Below are 27,971 nucleotides of genomic sequence, written 5' to 3'. Positions count from 1 at the left end.
TAGATCGAATGATTCAAGAAAAGACACATACACACACATGCAGACACTCAGCACAGGAAGGGCTAAAGGGAAAGGTTTATTTGATATCATAGAGTTGCTCACTTTAAAACAACCACATCACATAGAGAAACAAGAGAATGAAAATAAAATAGAAATAAAGACAGAATAAGCATATTAGTTCATGAAAGTCTTGGTTGTTTTCTGACCTGGGAGCAGAGGGAGGTGGTAGACAGAGGGTGAGGGAAGGGGAGGACAACATTGGCTGCAAAGCGTTAACACACAAGCCACTGCTCATCCAGTCATTGGGTCAGAGGTTAAAAAAACGTTTCACAGAGTTTTATGTACAAACAGCAGCCCAGATTATACAGAAAGCAAAATGCATTCATCCTGTGGCACAACTGGAAACCTTCTCATATATCAGATCCTGATTTTCATCAGTTAAATCAAAACATACTGACTTAAGACATTTCAAATTTAGCTGACTTAAAGAAAATATCATGCATCATCAATGGTAAAAACAGCACAAAAAGTCTTTGCAGAGCTCAGTTTATTTAAAAGACTGTTATACAGCAGCTGCAGTTCTTGGCTGTAGCCTGTTGATGCTGAATATTACATGTAGGATTGAGAGTAATTTGTGCATGTGGAAACAGGCAGCAGAAGCAGCTGAGCTCCTCATACACCAGACTCCAGATTAGAAAAATAGCTCTTGCAGCAGATCCATGACATACAAATCATGAGGGAACAATCAAGAAGATGACATTATAAAAGAGTTGATATACAAAAGGGGTTTTATGAGAAAACGGCACAAAATCTGAAATGAGCAACAAAAAATGTTAGAAGTTTAAAATTTCATTTCCCAAACTGTTTTTGTCTGTTTGTGAAGAATCCAGCTCAAATGAGTGAAGTATGGAGGCAGTGGGTGGGTTTTTCTGACAACAACAGAGGTAGCTTTGTCCTTTAACAATAAAGTTTGAATCCCAAATCATAAAAAAAATTCCTAAAGGGAATTTTTAAAACAACCCAGCCAAACATTTTGGTGCTAATTGTCATATGTGGGTTTTAAAGTGATACCCCAAGCCACATGTTTAATCTTCTGAAATACAGAAACAATTTGAGTTTTTAAAAGTGCATTTATACATATTCAGACCACTGGATTTCAGGTTTGGAAGCAAGTAAAAAGTACAAATAGTCAATTTTACAGAGGGCTGGACTTGTCATTAACTTAGAAGACTACTTTAATGAGGAATGATTACATAATATAAACGCATTTAAGAATTTTACTGACAAAATTTAATCATCAAAGCCTAAAAAGCAGAATTTGTTGTCATGAAAGTTTCACAGATTATAACTTAAATTAATTACATAAAAAGTGTTTGGCTGGAGTAGCACTTTAAACCTACAATTATTACATTCTACCACAAGATGGCAGTGACTACAAACAGCTGATCAGGACAATACTGTAGGCCTTGATTTGGAAAAAGCAGAACACATGCCACATAAATTGAAAGACTTTTAAGTGCTTTCACAAAGGGTCAAAAGAAATGAGTCTTAGAATGTATCCATGGATTTTTATCTGTTTAATCTTTTAGCCTCTTTATAGGAACTTTTAGCTCTGAAGTAAAGCATTTGACTGAGAGAGGACTTGCCTTTGCAGGGTTTTTGGTCACCCTGACCTTGGCCCATCCAGTCTTACTATAAACAAAGGGGCACCAGGGCCAAAGTGGTGCCTGTGGTCTGCTCTGTCAGTATATCATTCCTCACCTGCTCATAAGATCTCTCTAATTCACAAACTCCCTCTTTGTCCTCTGTTGTTCAAACCAGACCCTTTAGAGGTGAAGTAGTACAAAAAGCTTTTCTCACTCATGTGTTCATGAAATTATGAATCATTCAGACGACTCACAGCTCTGATCTTCTCACTGTATGACTCCAACCACTTCTTCATTTCTGAGTTCTTCAGATTTTAACCATTTTGACATAACACCATCTCTCTCCCCCATATCTTCCCTCAAAATGTTCTCGCTCTCTCTGTCAGTTAGACCCCCGACTGTTCTCCGTGATTTTGCTTGCCTCCGTGTCTTCCTCCTTCTCCTCCTCCTCGTCTTCCTCCTGAGCTGCTTCAATCTGCTTCGTTGTCTCTTTCATGCTGGAAAACTGTTCAGTTGTTGCTGTCTCCTGATGACCTAAGGAGACAAAATCTGGTGTCAAAAGCAGCATTGAAATCATCACACACTAACTACCCACAAATATAAGAGCATGGCTTAATTTTTATGAAAAATTGTAGAACTAACGAAGAATGAGATGTTTATTGATGTTTGTTTCTTGTCAGGTGTGCCTGTTAGGGAAATAGACGATGGTCAATGAAGGAGAGAGTTCAGAGAAGATTGGTTTGACTTTGTATCTTCTTTTTATGAGCTGCAACCACACTGAAATTTAACTAGACTGTGTTTATTAATAAAAGTGTTATAATGTATAATACATACAGAAAGTTTTCATACCCTGTTAAGGACTTCCCAGATCTGCTTGTCCTACAAACCAACTGATCAGAGATGACAGGATTTTGATCAGACAGGTGACCACCAACTCAGTGGTCTCTGTGAATAAGATTCAGACCAAATTTATGGAAATGGTGGAGCCTTATAGAATGATAGCCTAGATAACAACAGCCAATCTCCACTCAAACTGGTCATAGCCCACTTGGTGTGACGTTTGGCTGCTCCAGATGAAAGTTGACAAACAGGAAAGAAATGTGGAACTAAAAGGAACACAGACAGCCTTTGTAACAGTCTTACAATGAATTCATTTTGTTTGTGCTGATGGACACAAAGTATGACTGTTCTTAGTGGCAACAACTTTAAAATGTTTATTTAGTATTTGTACCATGTTGAGGAAGGAAGAGGTAGAATTGATCACTCTAGTTGTTTTTTTTTTTTTTTCGTTTGTTTGTTTTTTATGTGAACTCATGAATCCATAACCCTGGCCAAGTAGTTTTTAATGTCTAAACATAACTAAGCGGGGACTAAAGCTAGGAGTAAATAGAGACCGGAAACAAAGGTAAAGTTTTAGACTGAAGTACAAAAAGCAACGGGTCAGACAAGAAACATGTTTCATGTTGATGATGATGATGTTTCATCACCAAACTCCAAACACAACTTTTTCACCCAGCTGATAGTCACTATTTTCATGAACGTTTCAACTGATGCTATAAAAGTGTATTTATATGTGTTGTTATCGACATGCCTATGTGCATGGAAAAAAAAGATGATCCAAGAAATAAAACATATGCAGTAGGTCACACTGTGTGCCCAGCACATGCATCTATAAAAAGGCTGAAATCTCACAGTCTGCAGGATCCTAAAAACAAAGGCACCTGACCGCTCACTAGGAATTTAGCAAAAGGTGCTGAATGTCTTTCTGATCATGAGAAATAACAACTGATCTGATTAAAGGAAGCATCACTGGTTAGTAGCACCATATAGCCCAATATCGTGATGTTTTAAACCCAAATCAAAAGACAAAATGTGAAATAGCTACAGGAGATTAGCGCCCAGCACAAAGAGTTGTAGTCTTTTTTTTAAGAAAAGCTGAAAAAATGCACCTTTTATTCTTTTCCTTCCTGCAGCATCCCTTTGGTTATTGTTTATCTGGACCTGGATAATATTATAAGAACTGTAGTTTCAAAAGGGATCACACAGCGTGTTCCAGAGCCCCTGCACTTTTGCCTGTGTCGCCATTCTTGTTATGACATGTAGCCTAAACACTGCCCCAAAGAAAACAACAACCCAGGAATACATTACCATTTAACAGCTTGGAGCCATGGACTGTGACACTTTTTTGGACAGGTGGATAAATGCACCTATTATATATTTTCTTGGGAGCCCAGACTAGTGTTCAGGCTGGCTGAGCTTCAACATGTCTTGAGTGGGAAAAGCCTTGTGAAGCTTTACAAATTAATTCCCAAAAACACTGAAGGCTGTCGTTGTTTCCTAAGGTGCTTTAACAAGAACTAAGTAAAGCATCCGAACATACTTCTCATATTCAGTCATGTGATGAATAAATACCTCATTAAATGACTTGATTTTATTTATTTGTCTTCTGTCAATGATATCATTGGCCAGGGCAGATCTATTTTGCGTGACTGAAAGAATGTATTGTTGGAAAATAGACCCAGTCAGGATATTTTAAGGTCTTGTTTGGGTACTTTGTGTTTCAGCAGGCTTCCACAAAGGGATTTACTGAGAAAGTCTGTCATCTGGCCTGACAGCAATGATTCAGAATGAAATTCCACTGTCCTCCGGTGACATAATGGAGATTATTTTAAAAAAACAAAACAAAACAAAACATTTTTTTAAAAAAACTTCAAAGGGCAACTATGCAAGAAAAACTTAGCTCATCTCAATGTTTGTGTTTGTGTTTCTTGTGTTCTTCTTTTCTTTTTAGGGGGGGGGAGGGGGGCATCAAATATGTACAGAAATTTGATGCAGCTTAACTCAAACTCAGCCAAAAAAAAAAAAGATTTAAAGGGAGTACAATAAAGAGCTGGATCATGAGTTTGTTCTGAATGTTAATCCAGAATGGCCTCTCTGACTGGTTCAGGTGTTGGTGTTGGGCCTGAACTCGGCTGCAGTGCACCTTCTGACAGATTTGGGGTGAAAGACAAAGAGCATATCTGACGCTGCCCTGCCACCTGACACACTACCATGCAGCTGGTCAGCACACTGAAAACTCTGAGAACAGCAGCGCTATTCAAATGCATGTATTACATTTTAACCCTTTCATTCATGAAATAATCAAACAGTGCAACATATGCTTGACATACAATACTGTATTTGTAAAGAAATTTAAAGTGAATTTGATGTTTTAGTTTAGTTTATTTGTTTTTAGTAAGTGGCAGTCTACAGCATGTGGTGACTCAGTAATGCCCACTATAGGGTGTTTACCATTCACACACATTCATATACTAGAAAAGAATGCAACTGCAATTAGCAAAACTCATTTATATATAGTTTCATCTAAAATGTTAAAATTACGCTGTGGATAAACTTCACATTTTGAGAAAACTTTAGTTGATAACCATCAAGCTAAATGTGGTATCAGAAAAGGTTTTGGTGAAATAATAAAGATTTTATTAGAAAATTTGAGTTTACTAGAGCTGCTTTTGCAATTATCTTTCACTAGCTCCATTTATATCCAAAGAATTAATGTCAGTATTTGTTTTGGTTAAATTACTTTGCACTGATGGGATTTTCTTTCCTCACAATGAGGGTGACACTGAGTAAAACAGGATGAAGCACACTTTGATGTCCATGAGGAGGAGAAATTGACTGTGGGGATAAAACAAGTTTAGCATTTAGCATTCATGGGATTACATTTGACTGTCCTCCAAAAAAAGACCCCACGGGTTGACTGTTCAAGCATAAATATACAACCTATATTGTAACCAGTGGAAGTGATGTGGACAGGTTCATGAGAAATGTGGAGCCATGTCAGCTAGGAATCCAACGTCTGCATTGTATATGCAGCCTAATGTTAGCATATAGAATAGGCCAACCTAGAAAACTGTGTCATCAACACTGACCCAAGTAGCTGTATGACACAAATAAGTGAATAAAAAAAGAACAAAGAAGTTATAAAACTTGTATTACACTCTGGTCTCTATTGAAGTCTCACAGTTTAAAGCACTGCACACACTTGCATCATTCGCTCCCTCATTAATACGGACTTGTTAAAGTAAAATTTTAATTATGATATTTACTCTAACTTGAAAGCATCCAAAAGATTTGTATTTTACTGCAAGAATGAACAAACTACAGTATGTGGTCATTTAGATCTAGGCTATTCAGTTTCCTGTAGGGAGAATGGAGTCTTTCCATTGGGAGGCTGGAGATGAAAATGGTGGCTTGAAATCAAGGACTGACTTCCAGGAGGCTTGAATGCATCTCCCACATAGACCAGTGTTTATAGGCTTAGGTATCTAAAGGTAAAACTATTTGGTTACGATTGGGAAAACGTTAAAGTAACCTATTTCCGTGTTGAATGGCACCCTATCTAAAAGAAAAAAAAAACACTAAAAAATATTGTGCAGACAAAAAAATAAACAACCCACCAAAGTATATTATTTAAATGTTATGGAGGCTGTAGGTGACATGGAAAATATTCAAAATTCCCATCTGCACAAGAAGTCAATTTCCACAGACCTTAATATTAAAAATGGCCAGCTTCACAGCAGAAACATGCAGACTTGAACAAAAAACTGTTGATCACTAAAGCTAATTTGTAACCAATCTGCCACTTTGCCTCAACATGGAGCCATATTGAGTAAAAACCGTGCGCAGTGTGTCAGAGTGTGTTATGGTTCTTGCTCTGACCATACCATGCACGTCACTTCTGACCCAAGATGGCAAAGGCTAACTTTAAAACAACAATCCATAACCCGATGGGTTACACGACCCTGCCTGAACCTAACATACACATAGACTATGAGTTTTATTGTGTGAGTGTGTGTGTTTGTTTTTTAGGGGTTGGGTGTTCAGCAAAGTCAGCACTAGTAGCACTAGCAGTTATTTTGGATGGATTCATTCAAAAGTTATAATAAGCCACACTTTATAGTTAATTGTTTATTTTGTAAAAGTGCCTCGAGCAAAGTTAACTAAAGTTGAATTTAGGTTTTATCATGATGAGTAAGTTATCTGTGATAAAATCTTTAGAGCCCTTTTTTAAGACCAGAACAAAGAAACACAAACTCTAGCAAGACAAATGTGTAGGAAAAGGAAAACTGGGCCATTCATACAAACTAGGAGGAAAAATGCACCTTTAAACATAAATGAGGTCATATACATCCCATCTGTGATGCCCATTTAAAAGCATATCATTTTTACAGAGCCCATCTCTGGAAATGGAGCAAGATGTGATCACGTGGCGACCTTTTGCTAAGTTGAGGCCACTGATTAATAACGTTCAGGAACAAGAAAAGTCATGGCCTTGCACTAGTAATTCGCGCCCAGTGTCCTTATATGGTTTTAGTTCCAAACCATACACCTTGAGCACCAGAAATCAGTGTATCTTACTGATTATGACACTGTGCGTAATTCACAAGAGATAGCATCATAACAAACCATAGTAAGGAGTCACAGTAAAAAGAGCACTTCATATATATTTGTCATATATCAGTAGATGTGTTACTTGTGAAGAATAAATGAAGATGGCACTTAGTATAAATGAAAAAAAATCAGCCTTGACTAAAAAAAACACTTTCAGGATTACTATCCCTTTGTAATGATGCAGCTATAGCTCTAAACCTCCATCAATCATAGTACAATACATGCACATTAGCTCTGGAAAGGCCAACTCTGACAAAGTGAAGTAGAGAAATTTTAGTACATAGCCATAGATTCCCCTGCATAACTAATGCCATGAGTTAACTATTTCATTCCAACATATTAGTAATCAGTGGCCACAACTAAGTAATTAGTAATCTACCATATTTTTTATGTTAAGAAATGTGGCAAAAGCTCTGTGGTGTCTAAAGAGTATTTTTCCTTTAAGAGGAGAAAAGTGTTGTCATTGCTCCCGCAGCATTGCTGATTCCAAGCGTGGACGAAGAGCCTCTCTCTCACCAGCAATTTTGGCGGGAGATGCATCCTCTCCCTCCTCTCCCTGCCAGTGGTCCTGATCCTCCTCCCCTTCACAAGGGTCTTCCAAAGGATAGACACCTAGGTTCTGCATGTGTGCTTCAGCCATCTTCTGCACGGCTACACACACACACACACATAGACACACAAACAGGGAGACGGCCACACAAACACATGGACACAGACACAGGGATAGAGGGATATGTTGTTTTGGTTTTACCACGCTTCAACACTGTCAGTTTTAACAAGCCTCACGGCAGATTTTGAATGCAAGCCATGCAGGCAGGAAGCCAGTTTAACACATGCACTAATAGACAGACAGACAGCAACAGAACAGTATTCCACTCTGATTTTTATAGTTGAGCTTTCACTGTTGTCCTTCCCTTCTTCTCACCCTGTTTTCCCATCTGTTTGTATGCTTGTCTTTCCTCAACTGTCCATCCGCCTCAGTGCTTTCTGGCTCTCTTCCATTGTGCACTCTCATCTCTCCTGTGATATTATCTCACCTCCCCCTCTCACTTCCTCTCAGTCACCTTGGCTTCTCTCTCTATCATTCTTTCACACCAGTGCAGCACTGTGGCAGGTCACTTTTGGTTTTTTTTCAAGCTTAAGGTAGGTTATGCAACTAGAAATTATGAGTTTGCTCTTTCCGTCGCCTCTCTGCATCTGAGCTGAGGAAGGGCAGATTTCTGATGCAGGAACAAGGTTTCCTGCCTCATTATATCATCACTCCATGAAAGAAAAACACACACCAAGAAATCTTTACACACCACAACCAGCAAAGACATGTATGCATTTCAATCATGCCTATATGTGTATTCATTTCCGCATATTTGTACCACAGCTGTATACACAACCGACTGTAATCCTGGATGATCCGGACTTTCCTTGACTCACTGTCTCACAGCTGTCATATTTTAATCTCTATATGTCCCTTTCTCTCACACACAGAGACATAGAATCTGTTTTTATTGTATGATAAAAACAAAAAGACATACAAGCATGCAGATGTGTATCTCAAAAGTGCATGCACAGAAAGAACATAAAGCCTTTTATTGCACTTCTACTCAGCTGTCATCTGCATTTTTGCCTTTTTGTCTGCTATCACAAGGCATCAGAAAACAAGGAGGACAAAGACAGCAGCGAAGCAAGGTAAAACAAAAGAGGACTTAAACACAAGGATGAATCACAGTACACACAACCACCACCTCCAGAATGAAATTTGCTCGTACCAACCTTTGAGTGATGGAGGCTGATACACATTTGGGTTCACACGTTTTGGTTTGAGGACTCCGTTCTCTCCCACAACCCACTGTTATGAAAAAGAAAAAAATATCAGTCCTGATTTTCTTTGGCAGTTTCACTTTGAATATATTTGTTCTACCATAACAGGAAAAAACTTGTTATCAGTTGTGAGTGTAACGCTGCAGGTCACATCATTGGTGTAAAGTGATGTTGGACACATGTAAGTTAGTCGTGAGATGCAAAGCACAACAACATTGCATAAAAATAACAACAAACAAAAACACTTCATTTATCTAATATGTTATCTAATATCACTGAGTACTTTTACATGCACATGCAAGCTACAATTATAGATCTAGGTCATTTAATAGACTGTCCTTGCCCCAGTATACAAACACATGAGGGAAATTGATTATTTGCCAAAGTTTGTTCAACTCGGCTACAGTAGATGGCCTAATGGTCCCTTTAATCTTATTGTTTTTTTCTGAAATTTTAGGCATAGAAGTCTTTTTTCTAAATGGTGATGTCTGTTTTTTGCTGTGCTGTTGTAAATTCTGTTTATTTCATATATATATTGTGTGATGAAATCATGCACTTATGCCCAAGTTGATATTGTGTGATGAAATCGTGATCTTGTATTTAAACAAAATGACTTAAAAAAAAAAAAAAAATTATATGCACTGCCCCTAGCACTACATGACAGCACCTGGGTCCAACTGGACTCACAGCAGTCTGACTATCACTTAATTATGACGTCCCATCTTATTTGAATTCATGCTTGTGTTGTTCTTACTCTCAAATGTAAGTTGCTTTGGATAAAAGTGTCTGCTAAATGACTGTAGAATAGAATGTATTCATGTTAATAATATCATGTGTACTTTTTTTTTTTTTTGTTTGTTTGTTTGTTTTCTCATTTACATTTTTCTTAATTAGTGCCATGATTTCTGTTTTTTGTGTTTTCTGTCTTTTATGTTTTCTAAAATGTTGGATGAAACGCTGCTGAAACCTGGACAGATCACCAGTCCATCTCAGGGCCAACACAAAGAGACAAACAAACACTTACACTCACTCCTATAGAGAGAATTAAGAGCAACCAATTAATTTAACATGGATGGCTTTGGATGGTGGGAGTACTCGGAGAGAGCCCGTGCATACATAGGGAGAACATTCAAACCACACAGACAGGCTGCTGTTCAAACCCAACCTCACCTCAGCCGAGGCTCGAACCAGTGGCTCGTTTGCTGCAAGGCCTTTTTTTCTGAAGCGTTTTATTTGTAAATTTTCAAATGAAGAAAAAACCTTAAGAACCTCAAAGCTTAACCCCTTGATGCCTTTGTGACAAAAAAAAACCTTCTGGATTTTCTTTATTTTATTTCTTTTCATCAAAGGGATTTGTATATCTGTTTGATTTTACTCACTCATATTTATGTATCTATTTTTATATCAATTATTCATTATTCAATTTTTTAAATATATATTATTATATAATATTATTTTCTTTTAGTCCAGTCTTTTTCTTTATTTTTTTCAGATTTTTTTCCCCTTGTTATTGGGTTTTTGTTTGTTTGTTTGTTTTTTATTTAAATAAATTTAGGCATTAAAGGGTTTATTTGCCTGGGTTTGAACAACAACTGAGATGATAATGATGATGATGATGGAAACACTGCAGGTTGAGCAGGGTTTTGAAAAAGGTTGCAATATCACAATCTACATAGTTGGGAACAAATTGTTTACCTTGTTAAGGTGGAAAAATATTGTAGGAGAAATGATAATCCACACAGGCTTAGAATAAAAAAGTGTTGTGACTTCACCTTTACCTGATGATTGGACTGATCATCATCAGGAGATGACTGTTCAGCTACTCTGAAGAGCGTGGCAGGTGTGGGCCTCCTGCGTCGGATCTATAAACAAACATACAAATATAAAGGGCAGCCATGAATAAATGAGTAGTTAAAATGGCTAACGCTGTATTATTAATAATTCTCAGAACACCAACGCATCAATCAAATTCATTGACAGGTCATGCTGGTTAAAAGCACAGTGAACTCTAGCTGACTTCATTAGTGCTGTTGGCTAGTTGACCAATGGGTCAACAGCCAACAGCAAGTTTCAGCGCTCGATGCTAGCCAGGTTTAAACAATGCTGTGGTCAGTGGGGCAGATGAAAATTTATTTAAAATGATTATTATAAATGTGATCTCACAAATGTGGTCCTGCAAGTTAAACTAATGTTTAAACTTGAAATATGCCTTTGAAATGAACAAGCTCCTCATGCATACTGTACATACATTTGATTCATCACCTTTGCACATGCTATTATATACCCTCACAAACAGGAAGTCAGTTGAACACAGTTTGAATAACTACCAGTCACACGTCAGTCTTCCTCTCCACACCCCAAAAGTTCCTCCTTGGAGACTGTGTTAAAGAGCAGGACTACAGCTACATGAACTGTAGGTCTGAACGTCAGCTCTAGCATAAGCCACCATATACAGTAGGCTCTCTGTCCCTGGACACAAATGCCCAGCTGTGCACCTCAATAGGTCCACAAAATCAAAGCCTTCCTGTGGGATTACACTCCTTTACAAGGGCCAACTGACTCCATTTTACATTTATATCTTAGAAAGTTAATTTCATATTAAATTAGAATATTTATACAGCACTTTTCTAAACATGTGAAACATTTACACAAGCAACAGATAAAAATATTATCAAAACAAATAAAATGTCTTAAAATGCAACCAAAACAACATAAAATGTCATTAATCAACCTGTAAAATCCACAATCAGAAGTAAAATCAGGAAAACTCTCATAAAGTATATTTCAAGAAGCGATTTAAAAGAAGCCACTGATTTATTATATTTATGTTTTGCAGATGATTACTCAGTTAACTGAATAATTACCATGAATTTTAATGAACAGTTAGGATTGATTAAACACACAACTTTTTATGAAATATCAGGGAATAAACGGGGATTGAAGAAGGAAGCAGAAACCTGTTAAGTACTGGTTAATCCCTAATTCTGATATCTCTTTTTACTTTATTAAGAAAATAACAATTACATAACAACTTATTAAGAAGCAGTTTTTGAAAAATGGGTAGTCTTGGTAATTGATGAATGGTTAATGAATATTTCCCCATTAATTGCTAATTGTGAACTAATAATGCAGGGTCATCAGAAAACAATGCATTCTCTTTTCAAGGAGTGTAAAGATGTTGGTCCACAGCACAAAATATCGCAGTTATACAATAAATATTCAAAATTTGTAATATTACAAAAAATTTTCAGGTTCAAAATTTGTTTATTTATCTTTGTTGTCTTTAAAATCCAGACATGCTTATCATTAAATCTGTCATGAAAATGGTGTTTATTTCTTTAAATATATCCAGAAGTTTTGTGGCGTTAGGGGTCATGTGTGGCATTAACCCACAGCCTGTCACTCTGAAAACCTGAGTTTGACTCAGTTCAGCGTGCTATACCATACCAACTTTATTTATGAAACACTTTAAAACATTCACAGCTGAACAAAGTGCTGCATACAACTTAAATTAAGATACAAATAAAAAAAACAAATAATATATATTATTACTTTACACTTCTGGGAAACTATCATTTTGCAAAATGTTTATATCTCTTATGGTTTCCTTCACAATGAATACCTTTTGGGGTTTCTTTGGGGTGGAGTTTATAAGGCTGAACAACTTGCACAGTACAAGCAGGATCTTAGTCATGTTCAATTATCAGCTTTATCAACCAGCAAATTACTAGACTAGATTAGGGGTGACTGGAGTAACTCTAAGATAGGGATACTCAATCCTGGTCCCCTTAGGGCTGGGGTCCTGCAGGTTTTAGAAATTTCCCTGCTGCAACACACTCAATTCAGACTCAGATTTGTGCAGAGCTTGACACTAGGATCCCTGTTCTAATGGGTATTAAAACCACTGGCCATGTCTGGAGCCTTGGTGAATGCCTGCCTCTCTTGTAGTTTCAGTGCATGTTCCATCACCACTTTGGGAATGCGTTGACATCTTTTTTTCAGCCGATACAACTTACAGTATTGATGCACCATCTGTCTGTGAAAGTGCTTACACTGGGTGCTCAGCACAGCAAACAAGTGCAGAAGAACAGAAGCAGCAGTGACAACAGAAAGTCAACAGTTAACTCAGCATGTCACACACACAATCCTGATTTCAATCTTTGATTTTATCAAATATTTATCTTGATGAAATGATTATTAGTATGTGCAGGTCTGGGCCACAACTCCTTCAAATAAAATGGACATATCTGTTGTTCATACCTTCATATATAACTCATAATGGTATAATGTAAACTATGGCCCCTTTGAGCAGCACTCACCTAGGTTTAAATCAGACCAGATGACATGGCCAAGTCTATCATTTAACCATTAAGAGCTGGCCTTTTAGCCACTGGCTTCAGTGTGACATGAGACCGAGATCAGCGCATGCTTTCTAAATAACTTGAAAACTCTTGAAACATTTATTTAAATGGTTTAAAAAGTAAAAATATTGTATGATAAAACTTCATTTCCTGATTGCCCTAAGGCTGTACCATCATTTGGTTAGATGCTTGAAACCTGAACTACTTGTTTAGGAATAACCGTCATTTGTATCCTCAACATGGGGCTGATAGCACAACCACTAGAGACTTACATATATTTTTATGTAATTATTGTCTATATCTTCCTGCATGTGCCACATGAGCACATTACGGGGAGGACGCCCTACTCAATGCTGCTGTGTTGGTTTACAGTTTATGAGGGCGTTTTACTACATTTCTTTCACTGTGCAAAGCACAACAGAGAAAGTTAACACAACAGTTTCCATTGAGGAGCAAACATACAAACCACCTTTCAAGCAAACAGGAAGTAGCTGTTCTATACTCACAAGAGAAGTTCTGGGTGGAGTATCACTTTACTGCCCTGAGAAGAGTGTGTGAGGTCTTAATGCATGAAGAAAATCTTACACTCAGAGCTCAGTGCTTAAAAATAAAATCAGTGCAGAGGGATTGGCAGGTGAAACAAACAAGGTACTGAAGTCTGTCTTCTGTGGAACAAGCCAACCTTGGCCACAATATGAACCTGTGCAGTGTTGTTTACAGCACCACACAACATCATAGAAAAAGACCTAAGTATCCTGGCTTAATTTTGTGTAGAACGGCTCCAAACAGAGAGTTGTGTTTGTGTTTGTTGTCCTTCTGTCTTGTTCAGTGAGGTGTGCGTCATCACAGCGAGTCGCGTGTTGCCAAAGCAAAGGCTTGTTGAGCAGCATGCTGGAAACCTGCCCCTGTCCAATTTGACAACACGGAGCAATCAACCATAGATTTCACTCGCATTTATGACACTAGACTCACACTTTAATCTCATCATGCAACTTCAAGTCTTTCTGTCATACCTGGATGTTGAACAGTATAGATCTTTCTCACATTCTCCTCTAATTTCCATCTCACTTGATTTTCTGCTTCCTCCATCCTGTTTACTTCCACATCCATTCTTCATTCCTTCACAGTCACATTACCCTTATCTTTCCTTTTTCTTTCCATCACCCGAGTGCGCCATGGCTGCACTTCTGTTATTTCCTTTTTGTTAGCAGAAATGTCTGCTCTGTCCTTTCCTTGTATTTTCTCTTGAGTGATAGCATGTATCTATTCAAGGCTACCTCTGACACCCCTTCGTCACCCCTGAAAGGTGTGGAGACCCAGGGCATCATGCTGCTAAGAAGCCTGCTGGTTCTGTTTGCATGACACCTGCTACCTGCTTTGCAGAGCAACCCTAAGGTGGTTCATGCATAACCCTTAATTGAAAGCAGACACCAGATGTTGTCATAATAAAACCAACACCCAAGCGTTATGGAATTAGAACTATAAAACTTTTATATTATTTGATATTTGCTTTTATTGTTTGATTTTCAAAACTTATCATTCACTCATAAATTCACTTAATGACTCAAAAGTACTTCTCTTATATAAAGTGTCACTGAGAACAACTGTTGAATAATGAAAACAGGAAAGGACTTGAGTCCACTGTCATTTAATCATAATTAACAATGTGAACAGTGAGATAAATGTAAAGTAAAATGATTGTGTGGGATAATTGAGGTCACAGAGGGACATAATCTGATCATCCATTTACCTGAATGAGTGCTCCCATGTAATGTCTGTGCGTGTGTGAGTGATAGTCATCCTGATGTCATTTATTAATCTTGTAAAATGGCAAAACAGGAAAATGACAGCAACCTGTCATACAGTTTCTGAGATACAGCTTAATAGAATCATGGATTTGAAAAATGCACTTGTCATATATGGACTCTCTCTTGAACACATGCACAGTGTTGGTGGTGACATTGTCAGTGCCAGATGACATAAACACACAGTGACTCTAGTAATTTTCCAGCCTTAAAACCACCCTGCTCTGCCTGAGTTACGCAATGTTGTATGTGACTCCCTCAGTTGTGGCAATACTGGAGCCCAGCGTGTGAGATTACTCCAGCTATGCTTTATCCTTCCACCCCCCACCCAGCCCCCATCTCTAAACCCTCTTGCTCCCAATCTCTCGACCCTGTGCACTGCTGGCAGCGATTGTTTTTGTACTGAGACCAGTTGCAGCGAGTTTGCTCTGAGTGAGAAGCTGCGGTGGCCTTTTTGGTGGTTCTACAGGTGCATACCTGCAGACTTTCCCAAGAGGCAATGGCATCTCACTGGGATATTTAGAGCTTTGTTCCAGATAAAAAACATTTGTTCATGGACTGTAACTTTGAAAAGGTGGTGCAGGTGCTTATGAAAGCCTATGAGTGAATTTGAATAATGTGCTGACCGTGCATTGCCTAAGGCGACAGAGAGAGAAATACGCCATTTAACCAAGCTGATTTTTTAAAAATCATAATTGTAACAAATATGTTCTTATAATACCTGAATAAGATACTTAGTTTTTCTCATTTTCAGATTTTTTTTTCTATAAACCTCTGTAAAACCTCTTTCAAATTTTTAAATGTGCCACATAGTTATAAATCTTATAAACAAGTTAAAGTTCAAACACTTTATTTATACATTAATCAACTGTAGTCTGGGGCAAAGGACAAGTAGCCAGAATTCCTTTGGTACCTTTTTCAGCGTGAACTCCAGGGTTCATGAGTCACTGCTAACTGTTGACTTTGCATCTTTCTGAGTGTGCACAAGCACTCTGTTTGTGTGTGTTGGCTCAGGTCTGTCTTGGTTAGTAGCCTGGATGCAGATTGGCTGATATGGGTCTGGTCCCCAGAGGCTGTGTTCTAAGTTGGTGCTCTCATGCCCGCCCCATAAAAAGCCGCTGCAGTAGGACAGCTTAAACTAGATCGGAGGGTTCTCTGGGGGTTCAGTGGGATAAGACAGAAAGGAGCTTGACAGCCAGGGAAATCTGCTGTGCAGATCTGACCTCGACGCAAAAGACAGCATAGAAAGAAAGATAGCTTTGATCTCTTTTCTTTGATTATTGCCATTGCTTGTGGCCAATAAAACACTAGTTACATTGGGTCAACTTATTAAACAGTGTCTGTTTGACATCTTTCAGTTAGATTGTGGGAGCATCATTCGGGGCCATAACATATTAAGCTCCAACTCTGGTGGCACAAATCCATATCTTTCCTGATGGGTAGATATGGATTTGTACAATACTGATTTGCAGTTATGGCATTCGTCCACATGCAGGCTCTGACATTTGCCCTTGTGTTTGTGCTTGATATACTATAGTGTACTCCAGCAGACCTTTTTTAAGTAATTTTTTAATTCATTTGACCATTCGAAGAAGTGCTAGGTTGCCAAATGCCAAAAAAATAAAGCTTAAACCTTTTGGTTTGTTTAGACTTTTTAGTTCCCTTTCTGAGTTTTACTCTTTACATTTGGGTAAATGCAGATAACCTTATAGGTTGCTTTGTCCCTAAATTCTCCATGTTTGTTTTACTGATAAGTACAAGTACAAATACAGATCATCAAAGTTGACTTAATCTAAATCCACTCTAACATTTCCCATTATTTTTTAGTTTAACATCACCATATGACTTTAGTTGGAAGTCTTTAAACCCCTCCTCTGTGCAGCTTCAGGTAAGTCTGCAGTACATTAAATCCCTGATCCATTTCAGCTCTGCCTATTTCTTGGTTAAAGGAGCAGTTTGTTCCAGCTGCTGTGATCTTTAGCTGAATGAGCTTTAAAGAGCAACTCAATTAAACAAAGTCATGATATCAACCTTTTTCCTTGAACCAAGCCCCCCAGCGGGTCTTTTAAAATGAAGTGGCAGGGCCCCATGTAGTGATCTAAATGTAGTCTCACAATGAATTCAATGAAACAGTGAGGTGGAAAATAATCTTTGTTTTTTTTTCTGTTTTGGAATTTGTAATGCAAACAAATGCCAAACTCCTCATATATCTGAGGATTAACCAGTCAAAAGAAGATTTAAAATATTTTTCTTTTACCTGCTTTTTTTCAGTTAAAGTGAAAGAATGTAATTAAAAGGAATGTGGGGGTATTACTTATCTTATCTGTTTAGTGAGAACAGCAACATGTTTATTTCCAATTCATTTCAAGGACAGACATCAGCCTTGTAAACTGACATCATCATCATCTCCGTCTGGTAGTTTTTGATCATATCCACCCTGGTTTTTGCTTTGCTCAGAGAACTGGATACACTATCAGCTGCAGTCTGTACAGAGCCAATAATACAACCAGGCAGCCCTGCTCCCTCTGAAAGACGCTGGCAGACAAAACGTTTTCACAAAGTCTAAGTAGCAAATAGCAGTGATGAAATATTCTTATGGCTACTAGCTCTGCCAGACAAATTCAGGTTATATTCATTCATCATCAAACAGTGCTTCCGGGCAGCTTCAACAAGGTTTGCCTACATAATAACTGCTTGTTGAGTTTCCAGCTATTTCTTTTCAAAGGGAGTCAAGGACATCTCTGCACAAATGCCAACCACAAAAGTAGGTCCATGCACGATGGGTTTTTCCTATCAAAAACATGGCATCACTGAACTAGCACAAGTCAAAGAGGCTTTTGCATATTGCTTTTCACCCTCCACATAACAGTTTCACTGGGACCTTTGGCCTCACCAATGGCTAACTAGATAAACAGATGGGCTGCAGATAGCATCTGGAGGGGCTCTCCAATGACCCCCAAACAGAAGATGTAATTATGTTGCACCCACAGGCAGAATTATATCATACTTAGACCCCCCCCCCCCCCCCCCCCCCCCACCCCACCCCCCACCCCCCTCCCCCCTCCACACACACATACACACTCCTTCTCCACTGTCTCATAACACCCCCAAGCATTTATGTAATTAGTTGTTGATAACTGTTTGGCCTGTTGCTTCAGAGACTATTGGAGGAAAGATTTACCGTCACAGCACCGCGCTGAAAATGTGCCACTGGCTGTTGAGTGACAGGAAGCCTCCTGCCAGGCCACAGTGCACAACAGGGGAGGGGGAGGTGCCAATCAAAGCTTTCCTAGAGATGATGGCATGACTAAAAGCCTGTGATCGCTTAGATAATTTAGATTTTCTTGTCCCTGCACTCAGATTAAGTGGTATTGCAGACTGTTGTTGAAACAGAGTAGTTCCAGAGGTCAACAGGCAGGCACAAACAGAGAACAGGGTGACTATAGTTACTCATCTACAACGTCATATTACCCACAGGGGATAAATGACAAAAAAGGTTTATGTTGATAGTTGCTATGCAGCTCACTTATACTGTCTGGATGCAAAAAGCTCCCAACGGCAAGGTTTCAACATCAATTTTACTTAATAATGATTTGTTTGTGGTCATGTTAAGTGATTTTCAGTCTATAATCAGTGCATGAAGTAACTTAATCACCAAACATGTCAAAGTTGACCTGGTGTGTCCCTGTGCAAGCTCATTAAGCTGCAGACGGATAAACGTTGGCGGGGGGGAGCCTCAAATGTCAGAGATTGCAACTCACACTTTGGCAATAATATAATGCCATGTCTTCTTAGTGTTGATGAAACAGGGATTGAGACCAATCCCATTTGTCGCGACTCATGTTTCAGTGCTCCACTCAATATGCCCACATTGGCATGAGCATCATGTGGATCTTTAATGAGCAAAGAGACTCCAGCTACATTAGCTGTTTCTGAGAATAAAATCAGGAGGGAGGTCAGAGGCAGCCGAAAGGTACAGTTCAGAGTCCAGACCCTGATGCTGATGCAGCTGCAGTGAACATGCTGACGTCTGCTCCTGAGCAGCTACAAATCTTGACCAGGTTTTATCCCCCCACCCCCCATTTCTATCCCTGCTGTGCCCATGTAATCCTCTTCTTCGCTCATCATAGATATAGCTATTGTTTGTTGCAGTGGAAGAGGTCAAAATATGAAGTGCTTCAGATGCACTGTGATTTTAGTGCACCACTGCAGATTTGAAAGTACACAAATTGTGGGATGTACTTCATCTCTTTCTTACCATGAACACAGCCTGACTTAGTTTGGCAAATGTGGCTCCTACATTGATGAGCAAGTGACTGAGAATGATCTTTTCAAATGAAGCTATCATTTTCTTTATGAATTAAACTATCCAAGAGTCTGTGGTCAGGTTTCATTCAAAATGATCGGATGGCGTGAAAAAGCAAACACCTACATACAAAAAAGGTGTTATTAAAGAGCAAAACATTCAGTGTATACCATAGTCAAACCTGTAAGATTAACATAAACATATTAAAAATATATTTCTGCATTTTCTGCATTTTTTGTTGCTGTTTCAGAAATCAGAAAAGTCCTGCAAACAACATGACAGAGACCTCCATTGATTTATCATTGCCCTGATGGGCTCAGGATTTCGTATCCGTGCATTAGTTTTCATAAGAAATTATACAAACCATTTGTGAGAGCAGCCTGACCCCAGTTAATTTAGGTTTTTTACGAAAATTATATTAAATAAGCATATATATATATATATATATATATATATATATATATATATATATATATTGTGCATTAGAAAATGTAACTTGTGCCTTCATTTTGTTGTTCAGGTGTTCTAACATTTCATCTTGTGCACAACACGAAACATTATAGACATGTGGGTTGACGACAGCCAATGCATGCTACCCTCAACTCTGTGTTCATACCTGCTTGTTGTGACACTTTCGTCAGCTTTAGCTGAAGTATACATTTTCACTGTCGAGTCATTCTTCCTGTATAATATATATGGTTGAATACTTTGATGGGGTTATGTAATCCTACTAGTCATCCTACTTGCATAAATAGACTATATAAAGTAGCACACTTTGATGGGGCAATTTATATTGTTAAATCATCCTACCTGCATAAATAGACATAAGGCAGCATACTTTAATGGAGTAACATAGGAACAACTATGACCTTAAGTCTAAAACTGTAACTACAGGCCCAGTGTACTTCAGTTGGTTTCAAGATCATCACAAATATGTGGATTAATGATACTTCAACTAACTAACTAACAAACTAACTAGCTAACTAACCATTTTTTTATCACTGTGAATGGTATGAAAACATATGTGCGGTATTCTGTTCTGATAGCACAGATTGACAGCTAAACCATTGAACTCATCCTGGGGTAGCACGTCTCAACAGAACACCAGAACCAGAAAAGTCATGCAGATACAACAAAGCCCCACTGTTGACTTACCATTACCCTGATTTCCATGATCCTGGCATGTAATTTTGAACAATTACATGCCATGATCAAGTAGCAACTGTGTAGACCTCGTGGTTATTTAATATATTTTCTGTGTGAAATTCAAATTCATTTTGGTGAAATCAGGTGAATAGTCATTCCACACATGCTCCATGTGTATGTTTTGTTTAACTGTTTTCACATTACACGTCCTTGCACACAGCAGCTAAGAAAAAGAAGATGATAAATTGCTTGGTGATGATTTTAACAGCAGCCTATTTTAAAAAATTTCAATGGGATAAAAGCTGGTTTAAGCTACAATGTTAATTAAAGTGAGAAAAGAGCACACAAGGAAGAGCATTTTCTTTCTTACTTAAGAAATCAAAATTCCTGGACTGTCAAAAGCAAGAAGGAACAAACAAACAAACATGTAACCCACAGAGGACAGATAGCCATTGATTGTGTCCAAACTGCAATCACAAAGTGTGGTTTTATAATTTCCTTCCCAATAACTTTTTACCACTTCAAAGGTCTACAAACTGCTTTTCATAAAATCATTTTCATAAATTCAACAGATTGCATCACTGGACAAACTGAGTCAGACCACAACAGTGACATTCCAACCAGCCCATGTGTAAGGAAAGATCACTGCACCCTCTCATCCAGTGGCAGTATGCTTGACGCCATCTAACGACATGTTCTTTCTGGGAGAGCGTGTTGACAGTCCCCCAGACTGCTAATGTTTACCCACAAACACTTGCTGCAGCAAAGGTCGCTGTTTGATGTTTAACTCAGAGGTTTGACAGAGACGAGTAATGTCAGGGTTTGAGTGGTGCTGGTGGTGAGTTTGCTGTGGAGAATGAGGGACACAATGGGGAGAGTTGGCAGGGAGATTAAAAACTTGAATCACATTCTCTAAAAAAAATATATATATATATATTTTTAGAGATTTAGTTTCACTGGCATTGTTGTTGGAAGCTTCTACTTTGACCTGCTTACACTCCATCAAGGGCACTGAGGTCTGCAGATCAGCTCCTCCTAGTTATTCCAAAATCCAGTCTGAAAGCAATCAAGCTTTTTTAAGACTGGGGCCCAAACTGTGGAATGAGCTTCCCTCCTAGATCAAACTGGTCCCCACTCTGGACACTTTTAAATCACATTTTAAAACACATTTTTATTCCTTGGCTTTTCAGCTTAGCATGAGAATTGTGTGGTCTCTGTTTGCCTTTTAATGTACTTTAGCCTTTAAATTTATCTTAATGTATGTAGTGTTGGTCTTTTGTTTAAAAAGTCTGTTTAGTCTTGTGATTTCTTCTACTGTATCATATATTTTAATCTTTTTTAGTGTCTTTTAAGTTTATAAAATAGTTTTTAGCCTTTTAATTTCTTATAGTGTATTCTACCTTTCTAATCTAATTATTGTAGCTTAATCTTAGTCTTAATCTGTTAATTTCTTAATGCATTTTAATTTTTTTTTGTTTTTAATACTTATTAATCTTTCAATTCCTTTTAGTTTATTTTAGTCTTTTAATTACTTGTAGTGTATTTTGTAGTTTTTATTTTTTTATTTTATTTTTATTTTTATTTATTTTTGTACATTTCATTTTTTAATGTTTTTTTTCTGTTTTGTTTTGTTTTGTTTTGTTTTGGAGAGCAGATTCTCTGGCTGTGAATGGAATGTTTCTGTGTTTCAACAATTATATTTTATATCTACAGTACAATGGAAACCATGTGTTTTAAAATGTGCTATATAAATAAAGTGTATTGGATTAGATGGGATTGGACATTGTCATAGTCTGAGTTTCTTGTTAGTTTCGAGGGATCAAAAATTGCTGACAAGATCATGTGGGTCAAAGGAGGAAAACCACAGGGTAGGGGTGTCCAGTTCTGCTTCCTGAGGACCACAATCCTGCAAGTTTTTATGTTTCCCTGCTCCAACACACCTAACTGAAATTAATGAGTCATTATGTAGAACTTAGTAGGCTGTTGGATCAATTTAATTTAAGTCAGGTGTGTTGGAGCAGCAATACATATATAACCTGCAGCAGCCCTCAAGGACCAACTTTGGACACCTGTGCCATGGAGGGACATCAAAGTAAAAGTCAACTTTAAGAGAAGCCCTGAAACACGTCTACGTCATGACCCTAATCTGTCCATAATGTACATTACTCTACATCACTTGATAAGCATGCAGGATTGGGATGTGTGGAGTCAGTGATAATAAACACAGCACTGTACTTTCTCCATGGTGTTGGAGACAATAACATGGGTGGTTCTCATCTCTGCGTGTGCTAAATATTTATTTAGACAAGTTGTTTATCTAGGATTTTAAAGAAGATGAATGCACAAAGCAGTTATCCAGGATACTTTGAAGCACTGCAGGACTAAGAAAAATTACACAGAACAGTCTAAAATAAACATCAAGTATTGATTCTGGTTCTGGGGCCAGAATTTTTCATTTTGTGTGTGTCATGTACCATAAAATTGTAATATCTGGGAACACAAACTAATCATATGTGCTTCTTTCTTTTCTTTTCTTTTTAGTCCTATTCATTCACTCATTCATTCATTCTTTCTTTTTTTTTCAGTAAACACTTTAATGTAAGCCATACGTCATATTGAACTTGGTTTGATCCATTCTGTGCAGCTGTCTACCAACCCATTAAGCCTCCAAAATCTGGACATTGAGTCCTTTTAAATATAATACAGCACACTGTGTTCCTCCATGAAGTTGTTTTCATGTATGATAACTCCAATAAACAGTAGACACAATTCAGTAGATTAAGTATTTTTACGACTATTTCATCTTTTGCTATGAGACTGGATTAGTTACACACATAATTTTTGTCCAGGAAACATCTCAATATTACTTTTCACACTTAATCTTAAAGTCTGTTTTCACTCAGTGATTTTAGACCATATGGGCAATAAAACTATATGGTTGCAGTTGGAAAAACATTAGTGTTTGTCTTTAATTACACCCTCCTACAACTTCTATCACTTATATCACTTCTTTTTCTGGCTTATCAGGTTAAGTTTTGTCAAATTGAAAAAGAGAGCAATGTGGTACTGGCAGTAAAGAGCCCTAAATGAAATTCATCACTTTGAAAGTTGTGATGGGTGTTAAAACAATAAAATGGTCAATTCATTTGCTTCTGTATCAAAACTGGGATTTATATCTCATGCCGACTTCATGTTTGATAATTGAGACCGGGCTTGTTGACAAAAGACGTTGTTGGAATCTGTAGAATCCCAGTTGAGGCCTGGGGAAGAGCCTCTAATTGGGAAAAAGAGGGTTTACATAACGATGAAATCTAATAATGAGTACTGATGCAATCTAATAATGAGTGAAACAAATCTTCTGGGTGAGAAAATTTCACATCATGTCTAAAATATGAATCAAAGAATGTTTTGAACTGTAGATTGAATGTGCTGTGGAGGTTTAAGTGGTTGGAAAGACACAGTTAAATCAGATTGATTAAAATAACATAAATATTACTGAATAAAATGTCATTTTGAATTTGTAAGTCTATTTTTAATGCCCTGAATAAAGCATGCTAAATCAATTTATATTCACTTTACATAAGAAGCAGTAAGCTCTAAATATCTTGAAATTTTGCTGAATAAAAGCATGCAAAGATACTGTTTTGTGGTTGTTTCCATTCTATTTTGGTCAAATCTCACACCAGTTAAACTAAGAAATATTGTTTTTTACACAAAACATTCACTAACAGGTGGTAAGATTATCATATACCTCTCTGGGATGTACAAATAGCGGCTGTTTTCTCTCACTATGTGCAATATTTCACTGAGTGGGAGGTTTGGAAATGTTGCACCGCACTGCCAAAAAGCATTCACGCATGCATATCCTCAAACACAACATTGTTGTAAACAACCTTTCTGACAGACAAAACTGTCCATTAAAGTTGACCTTTTAGATGCCAGCTGTGAGAGAGCTTTGGGTGACATAGTTGTTCAGCCTGTCTCCATAGAAACAAGGTTTCCGCAGTTCAGTCAATAGTGGTTTTGGGATTTAAATGCCATCGGAAATAACAGTAAGGAGTTACCGGTTGTGAAATGAGTCCAAAAGAACAGTATAGTCATTGCAACTCATTAACAAAGACGGACTTGTGGACAACAGTAATTGCTTTGGGAGGGGAGGGGAATGAAATTAGTGTTTTTAATCGTAACTCCTGCCCACCCACTCATCTCTGGAGAATCCCATCTGCCTCAAGTAGATGCTATCTGCTTTTAAACACACATAAACACATCCTCTCCTGAATGCTCCTTCTGTTTCCCATACCCTCCCTTCAATGCATTTGTTGCTTTGTTGCAACAATTAGCATTCATCTACCTGCATACACAATACAACCACAGATCAACTTTAAGCTTTTTGTTTTTGTACTTCTTAAAAAGGAAAGGTTTTAATGTGCACTGAAAGGTTTCAGTGCGCATTATATCTATGTAAAGTAAAGTTCAAGGCCAGTATTCTGGAAGAAAGCCGGTTAACAAATCTAAAAATAGATGCTGTTTGATCATATGGGGATTGAGGAATAAGGTTCAGCCCAGCAAAAACGGAAGTGAGAAAATAAAAAAAAAGAAAAAGATGCAGCACATATGGTAGATTGACATCCTGTGGCTTCTTGGAAGTGATGATAGAGATCAGAGCGCAGTGACAGGGCTTGAGGATATGTTAATGTTAGTGAAGGTCTCCTGAAGCATTGCAAAACTATTTGAGTTTAGAATTTTTTTTTACTCTCTAAACAAAGATATGAGGCAAGGTAACAAAGTTATTGTAAAAATAGTCTTAAAACTAGAAAAGCTAAAGAAAAAGCTAGAATGTGATGCAGTAGAGAAGGGACAGGATTTGATGACAGCACTCTTGCTTATTAAATGCAAGTGGTAGAATAGGGACAGTCAGTAAGGGAGGTGACCCCAGACAGGTGAACCCAGTGGTCAGGTGTCTTCGCCTTCCCTCATATAGCACAACTTACTTTTGCAGTTCCACCCCACCTCTCATGAAGCTCTCAGGAGAAATGAGCCATTGGCCTCGATCTTCCTTGATACCAAACTACTTTGGCCCACTTATCCCTGATCTAAAAAAAGAGCCACCAGTATTACAGCCAAAATGAGAGATCAGTGTTGTCTTATAAAAAAAATGAACATAAACCTCTCACAGAAAGATATGAGTCACGCTGAGTTAGTTATAAGATACTTGTGTGTCAGTGTGACCAATAAAAGCTCAGGTCAGAGGTCAGAGAAAGTGACAAAATGCCGAAGACAAAAATATATAAGATAGGAGACATGACAAACTAAATGGCAAGGGATTTTTGATACAAAGAAGTAAGATGATAATTTCAGTGACAATGAGACATTACTAAAATGGGTCAAGATGAGAGGAGACAGCAGGGCATTAACTTATGAGGAAACTGAGAGGGAAGTGTCATCAGAATTTCTAAACAGTGCAGCAGAGTCAGCTTTCAAATTCAGCTCTGTATGAAAAACCTGTTTAGAGTTTAAAAAAAAAAAAAAAAACAAGGCTGATGCAGACAGAGGCTGCTCTTAAGTGGGAAAGTAAGGGCACAGCACTTTACAATCAGTTCAATCCCTTCCCTCTTAGGAAAAGATAGTAGTCAGTAGAAAAGCAATTCACTTCTAAATCACGCAATCAAGTTAGAGTTGAAAGCTTAAATAGAGCTGTGAGCTGTCCTTATGGATCAAACAGTAATCTGTGCACCGCCTGCTCACCATCTCCACTTGCCGGGGGTCCAAGTTGGTGGGTGCAGAGGCTGGCACAGCAAATTGGATCTTCTTTCTCTCCTTAGGCTCCCCCTCAACCTCGGTTGACATGGAGGGCTCCATGGCTCTGGATCCTGGGGGTCTGACTCCCAGCAGAGAGAAGAGGACGCTTCCGAAAATTTCTATACCCTCCCTGGAGGAACCTCCCACTGCTGGGTAGTCCCACTCCTGAAGACTTGACTCCTGCCTCACCTCTTCACTGCCAGACTTCTTTTGCCTCTAGTGGAAAACTAAAGACTTTGTTCACCTCCTGCCCACTTTACCTCTCCAGCAGCTGCTAATATTCTCCTCTACCTCTGATCTTTTTTTTCTCTCTGTCTCTATGTGCACTCTCTTAAAACCTGTGTGCAGGAGTGACTGAGGCATGTCCTCAGATCTGGCTGTGAGGGAGAGAGGTAGGAGGAGACATCAAGAGATGGGGAGGGGTCAGAACAAATATGGGAGGAGAGAAAGTGGGGGTGGACTTGGAGCTGCTGTGTTTTTATTTTTATTTATATATTTATTTTTTACCTATCTAAGCTGAAGTTGATTTGTAATCAGAAAAAAATGATAATCTCATCACATCAGCTGAGCCTCTTTTGGCCTCTATTTGTGAATGAGAGATTTATGCTGAGAGGGGGAGGGAACAGAGGGAGCAGAGAGCAATAAACAAGAGAAAAATGATGTGTGGCGGATGTAGAGGGAATGTACATGGGGATACAGCAGCTGATCCTACTGTCATCACTTGATCTGTCGTTCGCGTTGCACATGATGGTTTCAGAAAAGCATAATCATTGTCACATAGAAATGCACAAGATATCTTCTTATCAAAAGCCAGATTAAAGTAGAATAAAGAAAGTCAATAAAATTTATGCCAAAAATGTTGTTATATTTTTATAGTATAAATATGAAAAAGAGACACAATCTTCTAATAAGATGAAAAATAAAGAATGTTTTTTTTTTTTTTTTTATGAGACTGCTGCTGGTGACATACAGTGCTACTTTCTGGACCTTGCTGTTATTTCACTTACATGGCAAAGGGATTTGGACAGTGGAGAGCTGTGGATTTGGCCTGGGGGCAGAGTTGAGCTTTGACATGGGCTGGAATGAAGGAGATAACTATAGTGATGGCAGAGGAGGAGGAGGAGGAATATGTGGCTAGAGGAGCTTTGTGGGCAGAATATGGAAGGTCAAGGTAGGTATGGTGTTCTGGGATTGCATCAGCCATCTACAAAGTCCAGAATAAAGAGTCATCTGAATGTTTATCCCGCCGGTTAGAGCAAGCCAAACATACAATGATGTTATTTCTTTCAGTGTTTGCATGCAGGAGTAAATGAGGGGGTTGATTTTTCAAGAGTACTTGACTAAACAAAGCCCTTCCTGTCCAAAGGACCTCTACAAGCCTGCAAACAGCAGCTCATTTTTGCCATTGGTATATGAAAAGCTTGACATTTTTCAGACAAAATACAAACAAAGTAGCTGCTGAATGTCTGAATAGATTAAACCCTTTTCAGCCACTCACTGCTATTTGATTTTGATCCACACTGGTTGCATAACTTGTAGTGTGATCAGCAAGAATTGCGCAATTTTTCATTAGGAATGTGTAATAGGCTCTATGTAAGAGTTCAGCTTACTACAAGCCTCAGAAAACTAGCATTTAATGGAG

The 27,971-nt window shown here is 38.1% G+C and overlaps 1 protein-coding gene across 2 annotated transcripts; it reads right to left on the bottom strand.

The window, feature by feature from the left end:
• Positions 1 to 63: 63 nt before the first annotated feature.
• Positions 64 to 26,696, bottom strand: ppp1r1b (protein phosphatase 1, regulatory (inhibitor) subunit 1B). 2 transcript variants are annotated; one of them, XM_041999881.1, is made up of 5 exons: positions 26,276 to 26,696; positions 10,685 to 10,774; positions 8,865 to 8,940; positions 7,614 to 7,748; positions 64 to 2,180 (listed from the first exon to the last, which is right to left on the bottom strand). In XM_041999881.1, the coding sequence occupies exons 1-5, from the start codon at positions 26,387 to 26,389 to the stop codon at positions 2,029 to 2,031; spliced, it is 567 nt and encodes a 188-aa protein (XP_041855815.1). In that variant the 5' UTR covers positions 26,390 to 26,696; the 3' UTR covers positions 64 to 2,028. The 2 variants fall into 2 exon arrangements, with proteins under 2 accessions (XP_041855815.1, XP_041855824.1); XM_041999890.1 differs by having other exon boundaries at positions 10,691 to 10,774; positions 26,276 to 26,695.
• Positions 26,697 to 27,971: the final 1,275 nt, after the last annotated feature.

The sequence above is a fragment of the Melanotaenia boesemani genome, chromosome 2 (assembly GCF_017639745.1).
Source record: "Melanotaenia boesemani isolate fMelBoe1 chromosome 2, fMelBoe1.pri, whole genome shotgun sequence".
Taxonomy (NCBI): domain Eukaryota; kingdom Metazoa; phylum Chordata; class Actinopteri; order Atheriniformes; family Melanotaeniidae; genus Melanotaenia; species Melanotaenia boesemani.
This window is presented reverse-complemented; position numbering and strand designations above follow the sequence as displayed.

Excerpts from the sequence above, each read along its gene's own strand:
- ppp1r1b (XM_041999881.1), bottom strand. The coding sequence starts at position 26,389 with ATGGAGCCCTCCATGTCAACCGAGGTTGAGGGGGAGCCTAAGGAGAGA. Across the intron at positions 7,749-8,864 it reads TCAGCCTCCATCACTCAAAG|CCGTGCAGAAGATGGCTGAA; the intron begins GTTGGTACGAGC and ends GTGTGTGTGTAG. Across the intron at positions 2,181-7,613 it reads ATCTCCCGCCAAAATTGCTG|GTCATCAGGAGACAGCAACA; the intron begins GTGAGAGAGAGG and ends TTGTCTCCTTAG.